This window comes from Pongo pygmaeus, chromosome 1 (assembly GCF_028885625.2).
Source record: "Pongo pygmaeus isolate AG05252 chromosome 1, NHGRI_mPonPyg2-v2.0_pri, whole genome shotgun sequence".
Lineage (NCBI taxonomy): Eukaryota > Metazoa > Chordata > Mammalia > Primates > Hominidae > Pongo > Pongo pygmaeus.
The window spans coordinates 23,786,575-23,800,072 of record NC_072373.2 but is presented as its reverse complement, the minus strand read 5'-3'; the positions used below and the strand labels follow the sequence as shown (position 1 = coordinate 23,800,072).

The 13,498-nt window shown below is 41.1% G+C and overlaps 1 protein-coding gene across 2 annotated transcripts; it reads left to right on the top strand.

The window, feature by feature from the left end:
- The first annotated feature begins 420 nt into the window (after positions 1–420).
- SRP9 (signal recognition particle 9) lies at positions 421–13,133 on the top strand. 2 transcript variants are annotated; one of them, XM_054502142.2, is made up of 4 exons: positions 506–709; positions 5,975–6,043; positions 9,501–9,624; positions 11,899–13,133. In XM_054502142.2, the coding sequence occupies exons 1-3, from the start codon at positions 638–640 to the stop codon at positions 9,606–9,608; spliced, it is 249 nt and encodes an 82-aa protein (XP_054358117.1). In that variant the 5' UTR covers positions 506–637; the 3' UTR covers positions 9,609–9,624; positions 11,899–13,133. The 2 variants fall into 2 exon arrangements, with proteins under 2 accessions (XP_054358113.1, XP_054358117.1); XM_054502138.2 differs by lacking the exon at positions 9,501–9,624 and having other exon boundaries at positions 421–709.
- The last annotated feature ends 365 nt before the right edge of the window (positions 13,134–13,498 follow it).

Below are 13,498 nucleotides of genomic sequence, written 5' to 3'. Positions count from 1 at the left end.
CTCCTAAACACCAGTCATCTGACATACACTGCAGATCTAAAATGCGCCTACGTGTTCTGCCCTTCCTTGCCTACCTGTTGAGCTTGCACCGCTCCTGTGAGTCTCCCCCCACCCACAAGTGATCCTTCTTCCTTCGCGCTCCACTAACCCGACATAAATGTTTATCATATCAAGTTTTCCGTTGCACTCTTGTGTTTATTTCTCCTGGCTTCTTCACCAAGCTGTGACAACTGGGCCCTGTCGCCTCCTTCCTCGTATCTGCAGCGCCTATCGCAGAGCCGCTTAATCTTTATCGAAGGCAGCTGCGGTTCAGCCCTGAGGGCCACGGGACGGACGCCAGCCATTCAGCCCTACAGGGGGCGCTGTGGCAGCCGGCATTGGTTGCCGTGCCCTCCACTTGTCTCGCTCAGCTCTCGAGCCACACGCCCTGGGCTCCGCCCACTCCCTGACAACATCCCTCCTGCCCATTGGGCGAGCGTGGACGGGGCTGTCCAATGGAGCGAGGCGTTGGTGCGAGGAGGCGCCGCCATCTTGGGGCTGCTGGGACTCGCGTCGGTTGGCGACTCCCGGACGTAGGTAGTTTGTTGGGCCGGGTGCTGAGGCCTTGCTTCTTTTTACTTTTCCACTCTAGGCCACGATGCCGCAGTACCAGACCTGGGAGGAGTTCAGCCGCGCTGCCGAAAAGCTTTACCTCGCTGACCCTATGAAGGTAAATCGCTGGCGAGGCCGCTGCTTTGGGCCCCAGCCCAGGATGTCTTCCCGCCATCCACTCGGCCCCTGGAGCTTCCCCAGCGCTCCCAGGAGGTGCTGGGAATGAACACAAATGGACCCTGCCAAGTTAAATGTTCTGCTCTCTCGTCCCCTTCGTCCCTGATCTAGCGGCCCAGTGAGGCCCTGAAGCTGGCAACAGCCAGGTTCATCTCAGCCCTAAACATTTCTGCAATCGGTCTTCCCGCCCCAGTCCCTCAACTTCCTTTATGGCTTCGGTTGTTTTACGAGTCCCTGAAGCCAGGGCTCCTCCCCCTGCAGCTTCCTATCCTTTGTCTTTGTTCATTTTTCCTGTACCGCCTAGGCGGTAAGGGTACCTCATGTATATAAAACTGATGATGTTTTTCTACTGCCGCTCAGACATTCTTGAAAGATTCCAATTTGGAAGCATCTGTACCCCCCAGAATATTGGTTCTTAGTATTTTGGGAGTCACAGGCTTTGAGAACATAAGAATAATATTTGCACCTTTCCTCAGAAAAATGAACGTATAAGTAAATGTTTGCAAACAATTTTAAGGGATTCATGGACCTCTGAAATACATTCTTAGCCCACGCAAAAATTATAATGGAGGTGGATGTCAGAGGTTAGCTCATTATTAAAAAGCAAAGGAGTCCAAGTGATGGGAGTTTAGCATTCGGGTGTTACTTTTCGTCTCTTGAGGTTTTGGTTATTTTATTGTCATGTCTAAGAATTATTTGAAGCATCTTCATGTTCATTAAAAGTTCTACTTCTTTTTAGAACTCAGCATATTGAAGGGATTTTATACTGGAAACCTCAGACCTGGTTATGTATGATGCTTCTTTTGTTTTCTGTTTGTTGTAACTCAGTCATCTCTTTTATGCTCCATTCATTTCCCACTCTCGTGTTACTGACCCCAAGTTAAATTAGGTTCTGTGGGACACACAAAGGTGAATGAGATTCCGTTCAACCCTTAAGGAGCTGGTGGTATTGGAGGGTATTATAGATAACAGTGTATTGTGACTGTATCCCTCAGAGAAGAAAGAAAATTAAAAGCAGATAATCTCGGAAAACCGGGGCTCAGGATCTTTTTTTTTTTTTTTAATTTTTTTATTTTTATTTTTTTTGAGACGAAATCTCGCACTGTCGCCCGGACTGGAGTGCAATGGCTCAATCTCAGCTCACTGCAACCTCCACTTTCTGGGTTCAAACGATTCTCCTGCCTCAGCTTCCCAAGTAGCTAGGTTTACAGGCGCCTGCCATCACAGCTGGCTAATTTTTTGTATTTTTAATAGAGGCGGGGTTTCACCATCTTGGCCAGGCTGGTCTGGAACTCCTGACCTCGTGATCCACCCGCGTTGGCCTCCCAAAGTGTTGGGATTACAGGTGTGAGCCACTGCGCCCAGCCCGGGGCTCAGGATTTACTGTGTGAAACTATTGATGATCATTAAGTAATATGAATTATGTTTTAAGTGTATGCAGTGAGCTGGTAACCTGTAACTCCAATGCCACATACTGTTTATAGTGCATATAAGTTTAAAGTGTGCAGCAAGAAATGTTGATAATTATGATTAAAAACAGTATTAGACCCACAGAAATACCTAGGTAAGTAACAAGCTGTAAAACATTCTTAGTTCTATTTTTTACGATAAAATGATACAATAATAAATGATGGAAACATTGTATTTTTAAAATTGAGTAATTTGTTTATAACACTGGTGACTTCTGGTTGCTTCATTTGGTTAGCTTCCCTTGTTGGCAGGGTCATTTGTTTCTTGATTCAGACAATGCTACTGAGACCGCACAGGACTTTTATCCAGAAGTACCCACAGTATAAACTAAAAATACTTGAAAAACAGTAAAGAATATATAAATTCACATCAAGAGTAACTGTACTGTAAGAATGTGATGGCAGTGGTAGGGAAAATGAAAATAATTAGAGCATCACTGTGAGCAAAGTATGTCTAGAATAGACGAGAGAGAGAATATTTCACCTCTTACCCAGTCAGAAAATTGCAGTTGGCACAGGCTGGAGTGCAGTGGCACAAATCACAGTTCGCTGCACCATTGAACTGGGCTCGAGTGATCCTCCCACCTCAGCCTCCTGAGTAGCTGAGACTATAGACATGCCACCATGCCTGCCTAATTTTTTTTTTTTTTTTTTTTTTTTAAAAGACGGGGGTCTTGCTTTGTTGCCCAGATTGGTCTTAAATCCTTGCCTCAGGTGATTCTCCTGCCTCAGCTTCCCAAGTAGCTGGGATTACAGACACAAGCCATGGTGCCTGGCTTGATTGATATGTTGAGAGGAGAAAGGATGAGCGTAGAGGAAGAGCTTAACAGTTTTTTGTTTGTTTTCCAAGGTGGAGTTTTGTTCTTGTTGCCCAGGTTGGAGGGCAATGGCGCAATCTTGGCTCACTGCAACCTCTGCCTCTACGTGACAGGCATTTTACATATGTTTATATGTTACAGGCATTTACTATATATTTATGTGTATTTACATAGATTTATACATAATACATGAACAATTACAGCAACCCATCAAAGTATATAAATGAATGATTTTAGATCTGTTAAGTGATTTACCTAGTTTCTTAAGAGATTAAGATGAAATTTGGACCCAGATCTTTGAACCCCAAGTCCATTCTCTTTCTGCTAGGGCTAAAGAACAAATTTTGTCAGGTCTCTGGAATCTGTTTTCCAAAATTCTCTGTCTTCTCTCCGCAATACATTTAACCTGTTGATTATACCCAGTATCTTTTTACCACTCTGTCTTGCATTGCTATAATTGAAGATGGCATTACCACTGGATTATGTAATAACCTCTTTGTTGGTCTGTCAGTCTTTTTAGTTCCTTAACACTCTTGCCACAACTGTCTAAAAAACAAAAGTTGAATTCTTCATCTCCTGCTTAAAAACTGGTTCTTTGATAACTGGATATAGTCCTAACTCCCAGTCACAGTCTGACCCATCTCCAGTCTTTCTGGCTTTGTCTCACCATTTTCATGATCTTCAGCTCTAGTCTCATGAAGCTACCGAATTGTATCCTTGTTCAGAATGGTTTTTAGCCTTTCTTCTGCCTTCTATAAGGTTAAAAAAAAAAAAAAAAAGCATTTCAAAGCCACCTCCTTTTTTAGACTTTCCTTTTTCCCAGTCTAAATTACTTGTTTTCTCTCTTTAGCATTTTATCTGTATATCCCTTTATAGGACTTAATTCATTTTGTCCTTGTGTTTTGGTTATTTTTGGTAAAGAACCTTGATTTTTCTTTCTTTATGGCATCTGACATGGTGACTCGGCACCCTCTAAATTACCAAATGGACCGCTTTATAAACATGATTGGCCTTTTTTCTTTTCTTTTTTTTTTTTTTTGTTTTTGAGACAGAGTTTTGCTTTTGTTGTCCAGGCTGGAGTGCAGTGGTGCAATCTCAGCTCACTGCAACCTCCGCCTCCGAGATTCAAGCAATTCTCCTGCCTCAGCCTCCCGAGTAGCTAGGATTACAGACACCCGCCACCATGCCCAGCTAATTTTTATATTTTTAGTAGAGATGGGGTTTCACCATGTTGGCCAGACTGGTCTTGAACTCCTGACCTTGTGAGTGAACTCCTGCCCTCCCAAAGTGCTGGGATTACAGGCATGAGCCACTGCGCCCAGCCATGATTGGCCTTTTAACTCTCATTTCTCCTAAATGAAACCAGTGAGTGTTCCTTTAACTGAGAGTTAAAACTTCACACAGTTATCATGCTTAGTATATTTTTAAGTGTTTCGTTTCTAGAGAACTGAATTTTTAAAATATGTAAAACTGAATTTACTAGATCAATAAGTAGAATCAGGTATTCTAAAGATAATTAACCTAGTTACTACTATCTATACCTGCTTAAATGCTTGATGAGTTCCCTTTCCTCCTCCACTCAGACAAATTGCATATAGTGATGTAACTTTTTTTTTCAATCTCAGGAATGCAAAGACCATAATGGGGAAAGCTGTAGGTTGCAGTTCCATTAGCCCATTTTATTTGGTTTCCAGAATTGTCTTGAGGCCTCTGGTGCTAGATTGTAACCATTTTAAAATTATGTTTCTGTTCTGGCTTGTAGATAATTAGCAGTTTTTATTTTATTTTATTTTTGTTTTTTTGAGATGGAGTCTCGCTCTGTCCCCAGGCTGGAGTGCAATGGTGCGATCTTGGTTCACTGCAAGCTCCACCTCCCGAGTTCACACCATTCTCTTGCCTCAGCCTCCCGATTAGCTGGGACTGCAGGCACTCGCCACCACGCCCGGCTAATTTTTTGTATTTTTTAGTAGAGACGGAGTTTCACCGTGTTAGCCAGGATGGTCTCAATCTCCTGACTTTATGATCCACCCGCCTTGGCCTCCCAAAGTGCTGAGATTACAGGCGTGAGCCACCGCGCCTGGCCAATACTTAGCAGTTTTTAAAACAGCTAGCTAAACGAGTTACTGATACTGGTTAGGGAAAAACTGCGATACACTGTGCTTGAATCCATCACTGAAAAAAAATAATGTTCATGGAAGTGTTCTTGGGAGATATCTTATAGGAATATGCTAATATCTAAATGCCTTGGCAATCTGTAGAATATTGAACATAAAGTATTGTGTAACATGAAACTTCTGTATAGGAGTTATTCTTGTTTTTGGAAAAGTTGGTGGTGGGGACTTCAAGGCAGAATTCTGCTTTTATGTAATAATGCGTTATGTTCTACCTTCATGATAAAGACCTGATTTTGCTGAATATTTTAGTCTGAATCCGCTTGCTAAGATCTGTGGAAAAATGGAAAGTGAATTGCACTGACCTGCAGCACTGTTTGCTAATGAATGGATTTGGACTTTTTAACTAGCCATTTCTGCTAAATGTTTTTCCTCCTTTTCCTGTCATTCCTCTGTGGCTAGGTCTGTTGGTGTATATTCTTACTGGCAAGAAATGCCACCTTATAAGTCTCACAGACATTCCCTGAATGTGGATGTGTTTTGAGAATGTTCAGTACCTATCTTTTCAAACTGGCTGCAAATAAAATATCCAACTTTTTTAAAGTCTTAAATAAATGGTAGCAAAGGAATGAACTAAAATAGCTGATTTTTTTTTAACCTCATTTCAGTTTAGTTTATAGTAAAAATGCCTTTAGATGTTTGGGAGTATTTATTCTAAAAGGATCCTTTTCAGCCTACCTGAAGACTAAATTATTTGTAAGAAATGTCATCTGTCTTCACTGTTTCTAAATATGTATTTTTGTTTCAGGCACGTGTGGTTCTCAAATATAGGCATTCTGATGGGAACTTGTGTGTTAAAGTAACAGATGATTTAGTTGTAAGTATACATTTTTATTTGTTACATACTTTCAGATTTGTTTGAGTTAATTATTTGTTTGAAATTATTTACTTAGAGTTTATGGAGATTACCCATTAGGATGCTTATTTTGCATTTCATTCAAAGATGAAGAACCTCATTCTAGCAGCTACTTTTGTAGACCCTCAGGAAATAATTTAACCTGCTTTCTTAATGCATTATGTCAAGTGTCTTTAATAAGTGCTGTCTTCAGACCTTAAGCAACAGGAATGTAGAGACCAAATTGGATGTAAGGGAGTAAAAGTTTCCTTTAAATGACAGTGTTTGAACACAAGTTACAGGCTTTATTGTATTTCCTGTCTTTGATACGCTCACTCTTGTTACTTCCTCATATCACATTCATTCCTTAACCCTCTGCCATTTGTTTTCTGCATATGGTACTCCAATGAAACTGCTCTTTGTGAGAGCACATCAGTAGCTCCTTTATTTTCAAACCCAGTGGTCTTATTATTCATATCTTATTTGACCTTCTTGCTGCTTTTGATACAGAAGCCCACTCTTTTCATAGAAATAATTATTTTGGCACTTGTGGTTCTGTTTTATCTTGGCCTTACTATTCTGTGTTTCTGTTCTTTCATTCTTCTTTGCTGATTGTTTTTTTTTTTTTATGTGCCCCATATATATGTGCTTCTCTAGGATTCTGTCCTTGATTGTCTTTTCATACAGCTTCTGGAGCAGTTCATTTAGTTGAGTCTAATACTGCATCTGCCTATGTCTACTTGCAAATGTGTGTTTAGTTCATATTCTTCTGACTTTCTGACTAGCATCTGTATCTCACATACCCTCAAAATTCACTTGTCTACAGTGGAGTTTATCATCTGTTCTTTTTTTTTTTTTTTTTTTTTTTTTGAGATGGAGTCTTGCTCTGTCGCCCAGGCTGGAGTGCAGTGGTGTGATCTTGGCTCACTGCGAGCTCTGCCTCCCGGGTTCATGCCATTCTCCTGCCTCAGCCTCCTGAGTAGCTGGGACTACAGGCACCCGCCACCACGCCCGGTTAAATTTTTTTTGTATTTTTAGTAGAAGACAGGGTTTCACCATGTTGGCCAGAATGATCTCGATCTCCTGACCCGTCTCGGCCTCCCAAAACGCTGGGATTGCAGACGTGAGCCACCCCGCCCGGCCTATCATCTGTTCTTAAACTAGCTCCTCCTTACACCTGTAATCCCAGCACTTTGGAAGGTCAAGCGGGCAGATCACAAGATCAGGAGATCGAGACCATCCTGGCTAACACAGTGAAACCCCATCTCTACTAAAAATACAAAAAAATTAGCCAGGCGTGGTGGCGGGCACCTGTAGTCCCAGCTACTCAGGAGGCTGAGGCAGGAGAATTGCGTGAACCTGGGAGGTGGAGCTTGCAGTGTGCAGAGATCGTGCCACTGCACTCCAGCCTGGGTGACACAGCAAGACTCCATCTCAAAAAAACACAAAAAAACTAGCTCCTTCTTCTGTTCCTACCTTCCTACCTTTAGTTGCATTATTTTCCACGTGGTCAGAAATCTGGGGGTTTTTTTTAATTAAAAAATTTTTTTTAGAGACAGGATATCACTATGTTGCCCAGGTTGGTCTTGAACTCCTGGCTTCAAGCAATCCTCCCATGTTGCTGGGATTACACACATGGGCCACAGTGCCCAGCCCAGAGTGATTTCTGTTTAGACGGAGTCTCGCTCTGTTGCGAGGCTGGAGTGCAGTGGGCAGTCTCTGCTCATTGCAGCCTCCACCTGCTGGGTTCAAGTGATTCTCCTGCCTCAGCCTCCTGAGTAGCTGGGACTACAGCCACGCACCACCACGCCCAACTAATTTTTTTTTTTTTTTTTTTTTTTAGTAGAGACGGGCTTTCACCATGTTGACCAGGATGGTCTCCATCTCTTGACCTCATGATCTGCCCACCTTGGCCTCCCAAAGTGCTGGGATTACAGGGGTGAGCCACTGCGCCTGGCCTTTTCTTTTTATTTGTTTGTTTGTTTGTTTGATGGAGTCTCACTCCGTCGCCCAGGCTGGAGTGCAGTGGCGCAATCTCGGCTCACTGCAAACTGCCTCCTGGGTTCACGCCATTCTCCTGCCTCAGCCTCCTGAGTAGCTGGGACTACAGGCGCCCACCACCCTGCCCGGCTAATTTTGTGTATTTTTAGTAGAGACGGGGTTTCACCCTGTTAGCCAGGATGGTCTCGAACTCCTGACCTCGTGATCTGCCCGCCTTGGCCTCCCAAAGTGTTGGGATTACAGGCGTGAGCCACTGTGCCTGGATTTTTTTTTTTTTTTTTTTTTTAAAGGAGTCTGGCTCTATTACCCAGACTGGAGTGCAATGGTTCATTCTTGGCTCACTGCAACCTCTGCTTTCCGGGTTCAAGCAATACTCCTGCCTCAGCCTCCCAAGTAGGTGGGATTACAGGTGGGCACCACCACACCCAGCTAATTTTTGTATTTTTAGTAGAGATGAGATTTCACCATGTCGCCCAGGCTGGTGTTGAACTCCTGACCTCAAGCGATCCACCCACCTCGGCCTCCCAAAGTGCTGGGATTACAGGTGTGATCCACCACGCCCAGCCCCAGAGTGATTTCTGAAAGGCTAATTTGATTGTTACTCCCTTACTTAGAAACCTTTAAACTCCACCCTTGCATCCCCTCTAATCTCTGTCATTTCTGTATTATGTAAGAGCTCCTTTAATGTGCTGTGATGTGTTAGGCCTCAGTGCTTTTGAACATTGTTTCCTCCTTTGCAATATTGAATCCCACCTCCACCCCTAATGTGGCCAGACTGCTGCTTATCTTTCAAAACCCAACTTGAGGATTACTTCATCTCTTGCTTTTCATTTTGGCTTTTTGTGCTGTATTACAATTCTTTTATCACATTTGTCTTTTTAATAGACTGCCCTTCAAGACAATAGAGGTAGATCAGTAATATTCTTATGTGTTTTATTTCCATTGCCTACTATGATATCTTGACCCAGAGAGCACTCAGTAAACATTTTTAAAATAGATTAGTTCTTTTAAAAATTTTATAGAGTGATTTTAAAAATCACTTTTTGTCTTTGGTCGTATATTGTATTTGTGTTCAGGGTTCCATTATGAGATTGCATGAAGTTAGACCTTTTAGTGATTACCATGTCTTCTAAGAACCAATTGAATGTAGTGAGTAGCTGAACATGTGAAAAAGGAAGAGTGAATCGAGATGTAATATACTAGACATAGATTGAAGAGATGTGAATCCTAGCTTAGTCATTTACTAGCATTTTGGCCTTGGAAAAGTTTAGGCCAAAAGTTTAGCCTTCTGGTCTCAATTTCCTCATCTGTAAAGTATCATAGTGATAGTAAAAAAATATATGAAAGTATCTAACATTAGTGCTTACCCTTGGTAGATTGAGTACATGTATTCTTTTGTTTGTTGGTTGTTTGGTTGATTGCTTTTTTTTTTTTTTAGAGACAGTGTCTTGCTCTATTGCTCAGGCTGCAGTGCAGTGGCATGATCATAGCTCACTGCATCCTCGACCTCCTGGGCTCAAGCGGTCCTCTCGCTTCAGCCTCCTGAATAGCAGAGACTACAGGTGTGCACCACCACACTCAGCTAATTTTTAAATATTTTTGTCAAGATAGGGTCTCATTATATTGCCCAGGCTGATCTGGAACTCCTGGACTCAAGCCATCTTTCTGCCTTAGCCTCCCAAACCACTGGGATTATGGGTGTGAACCACTGAGTACTTCTTAAATCTTGACATTCCACACAGAAAAAGTTTAATTGTGATTGTCACAGAGTGGTTAGGTATACTTGCTGAAGAAAAACCCCTATGTCCTGTCTTTAAAATAGGGGAATAGGCCGGGCGCGGTGGCTCATGCTTGTAATCCCAGTACTTTGGGAGGCTGAGGTGGGCGGGTCATGAGGTCAGGAGTTCGAGACCAGCCTGACCAACACAGTGAAACCCCGTCTCTACTAAAAATACAAAAATTAGCTGAGCGTGGTGGTGGGTGCCTATAATCTCAGCTACTTGGGAGGCTGAGGCAGGAGAATCACTTGAACATGGGAGGCGGAGGTTGCAGTGAGCCAAGATTGTGCCACTGCACTCTAGCCTGGGCAACAGAACTAGACTCGGTCTCAAAAAATAAAAAATAAAATAGGGGAATAAATGCAGAACGAATTTTAATACAAAAGGCCTTATCGCCAATTGATGGCTCTTTTTGCCCTGTTAATGATTGAATATAATTAAGGATCCATGTTAACTTCGACTTTTTTATAATCCCATGTATGCATCATTTTTCTAATACCATAATTGATTTATAATACTGTCTTCTATGGACCTAAAATCTTTTTCTGTCAGAAACTTCAGTGAGAAGGTATGTACATTCTCTCATAGGACATACGCTAAAATTTTAATGATGAAGATTAATACGGCCTTTTTACAAGATTGCCGCACAAATTTGTACAATGCGTGGATAAAAAATTTTTTAAGTGAGTTGCTTAAAAGGCTGAATGAATTCAGATCAGTTGGGCATGATGAGGTTGAACTTCAAGTTATTTAAGTTGTTGACTTTTATTATAGGATCATTAATTCCTGTTGTTTAAAACTCATGTGAACCTTTAAGATGGGCCGAAGAAAAGTGGACCTATATTACAAAATGAGGAAAGGGCTGCCAGCTTAAAGTCGCTGTTTTTGAAGATTCTACAACAAATGGCTTTATGACCAACCATAAACAGATCTTAAGTATCTGGTGAAGAATTTAACTGCTAACAAGGAAGAATTTGGTTTGATTTAAAAGTAATATCTTCAAGCCTGGGCAACATGGAGAAACCCCGTCTCTACTAAAAATAGGAAAGTTAGCTGGGTGTGGTTGTGTGTGCCTGTAGTCCCAGCTACTCAGGAAGCTGAGGATCGCTTGAGCCCAGGACACAGGTTGCAGTGAGCTGAGATTGCGCCACTACACCCCCAACCTGGGCCACAGAGTGAGACACTGTCTCAAAAATACATATCTTCAGCAAATCAAGATTTTTTTTTTTTTTTTTTTTTTTTTTTTTTTTTTTTGAGACAGAATCTCACTCTGTCGCCCAGGCTGGAGTGCAGTGGCATGATCTTGGCTCACTGCAGCCCTGATTCCTGGGTTCAAGCGATTCTCCTGCCTCAGCCTCCTAAGTAGCTGGGAGTACAGGCGCCATGCCCAGCTAATTTTTGTATTTTTAGTAGAGACGGGGTTTTACCATGTTGGCCAGGCTGGTCTCGAAGTGCTGACCTGGTGTTCCGCCTGCCTCGGCCTCCCAAAGTGCTGGGATTACAGGCGTAAGCCACCACGCCTGGCCAAGAAAATCAAGATTTACCTGGTTTATGTGTTGACCAGCTATACACAGAGAATTCTAGATTTTTTTCTAAAAATTATTATCAAACCCCCAATTTCATCAGTAGAAAAAGAGATCTTAAGATTTCTGGTGTTTTTTTTTTTTTCCAGCATAACTCAGTTACTTATGGCTGGGAGAAAATATGTAGGGAGATAATCTAATACCTAATTCTAAGGGAGAAAATATCTAATTCTAAGCCTTGAGTTCTTCTCATCAGACCATAGCAGGATTTAACATTTAACATTTTTCAGAAGCTTCTAATAGACTTCATTCAGTTTTTTGTCCACAGCAGTGGCATTTAAATTACTGTACTTTAAGACATGGAATTGCTGGAGGCTTGGAAACTTGAGTGCAATTTCCCTAGTATGACCCTCCAAGGAGAATAGAGCAAAACAGTGGTAGGAAAAACTCTCAAAATTTTACCCAATTGTATGTTTTCTACATTGTCAATATCTAGTTTTATATAGTTAATGTGTACTTCTAAAATTTCTGACAGTGTTTGGTGTATAAAACAGACCAAGCTCAAGATGTAAAGAAGATTGAGAAATTCCACAGTCAACTAATGCGACTTATGGTAGCCAAGGAAGCCCGCAATGTTACCATGGAAACTGAGTGAATGGTTTGAAATGAAGACTTTGTCGTGTACTTAGGAAGTAAATATCTTTTGAATTAGAGAAAGTGTTGGGACAGAAAGTACTTTACGTAACTAAGTGGACTATTCAGAAGCTTAGAGGTCATTTTTTGTAATTTTCTTTTTAATGTTTACTTTAGAGAGCTAGGGATGCAAATGTTTTCAGTTAGAAAGCCTTTATTTACTTTTGGAAATTGAACAAGAAATGCATCTGTCTTGGAAACGGGAGATTATTTGATGTTAAGTAAAACATGTAATTGTTTTTCTGGAAAATTTGTATCAGTAATTTGAAAATGAGATATTAGGAAAAACCAATTCTTCTTAAATTTAGTTCATCTTTCTTTAAAAGAACATTAAATGTAACCATTTTGTCGGATCGATGTATTTCTTTTGGAGCATAAAATGTATGCTGTTGTGACCAATAAATATAAAATATGGTAATTGGAATTAACTCCACACCATAGTATGCATTGTTATACATACTGTGCACCTAATTATGTATAGCAGTGTAGTCTCAATTATATCTAAAAGTAATGGTGACTAACAAGTATGCTTTGCCTTATTTCCACATTTAAACTACCTTTTAATATAAGGGATTTGTAGTATCGGCTTGTTGAGCAATGACTTTGAATCTAGTTTTCAGTGATCAGAAGCAGCAGTTATTTGAGTGCATGAATGGAATGATGATCACTGTACTATGATGTACTGAAACCACCATATTACAGAAATATTTACTACATATTTTCCATCTGTAGTTTCTCAGAAGGGCTATGGATTAGTTGAACTGTCAAATCCTTGCATACTTCTGTGACACCCCTGCCCATTTTCTCTTTAACCAAGGTGTTAGGTGTGACTGTCACAACTGTTAATGTTTTCCAGCAAACTAGAAGTATGATATTTGATAATTATATTTGTATCCTAAATTTCACCACCTAAATGTAATGTTGATTCCTCAAGAATGAAATGAAGGCACTACATTGAAATATGTTTTGTATAAATTTGTCATGTTGAACAACATTTTAGCATGGTAAGTTCCCTTAGCTATATGAATTTTGGCATGTTTCAGAGAGATCAGTAAATAAAATATTAGATAAAATATATATTGTTTGTGTTGAAGTTTTATTTATTTATTTTTATGAAGTATTTATTGATCATTCTTGGGTGTTTCTCGGAGAGGGGGATATGGCAGGGTCAGAGGATAATAGTGGAGAGAAGGTCAGGAGATAAACACATGAACAAAGGTCTCTGGTTTTCCTAGGCAGAGGTCCCTGCGGCCTTCTGCAGTGTTTGTGTCCCTGGGTACTTGAGATTAGGGAGTGGTGATGACTCTTAACGAGCATGCTGCTTTCAAGCATCTGTTTAACAAGGCACATCTTGCACCGCCCTTAATCCATTTAACCCTGAGTTGACACAGCACATGTTTCAGAGAGCACGGGGCTGGGGGAAAGGCCATAGATCAACAGCA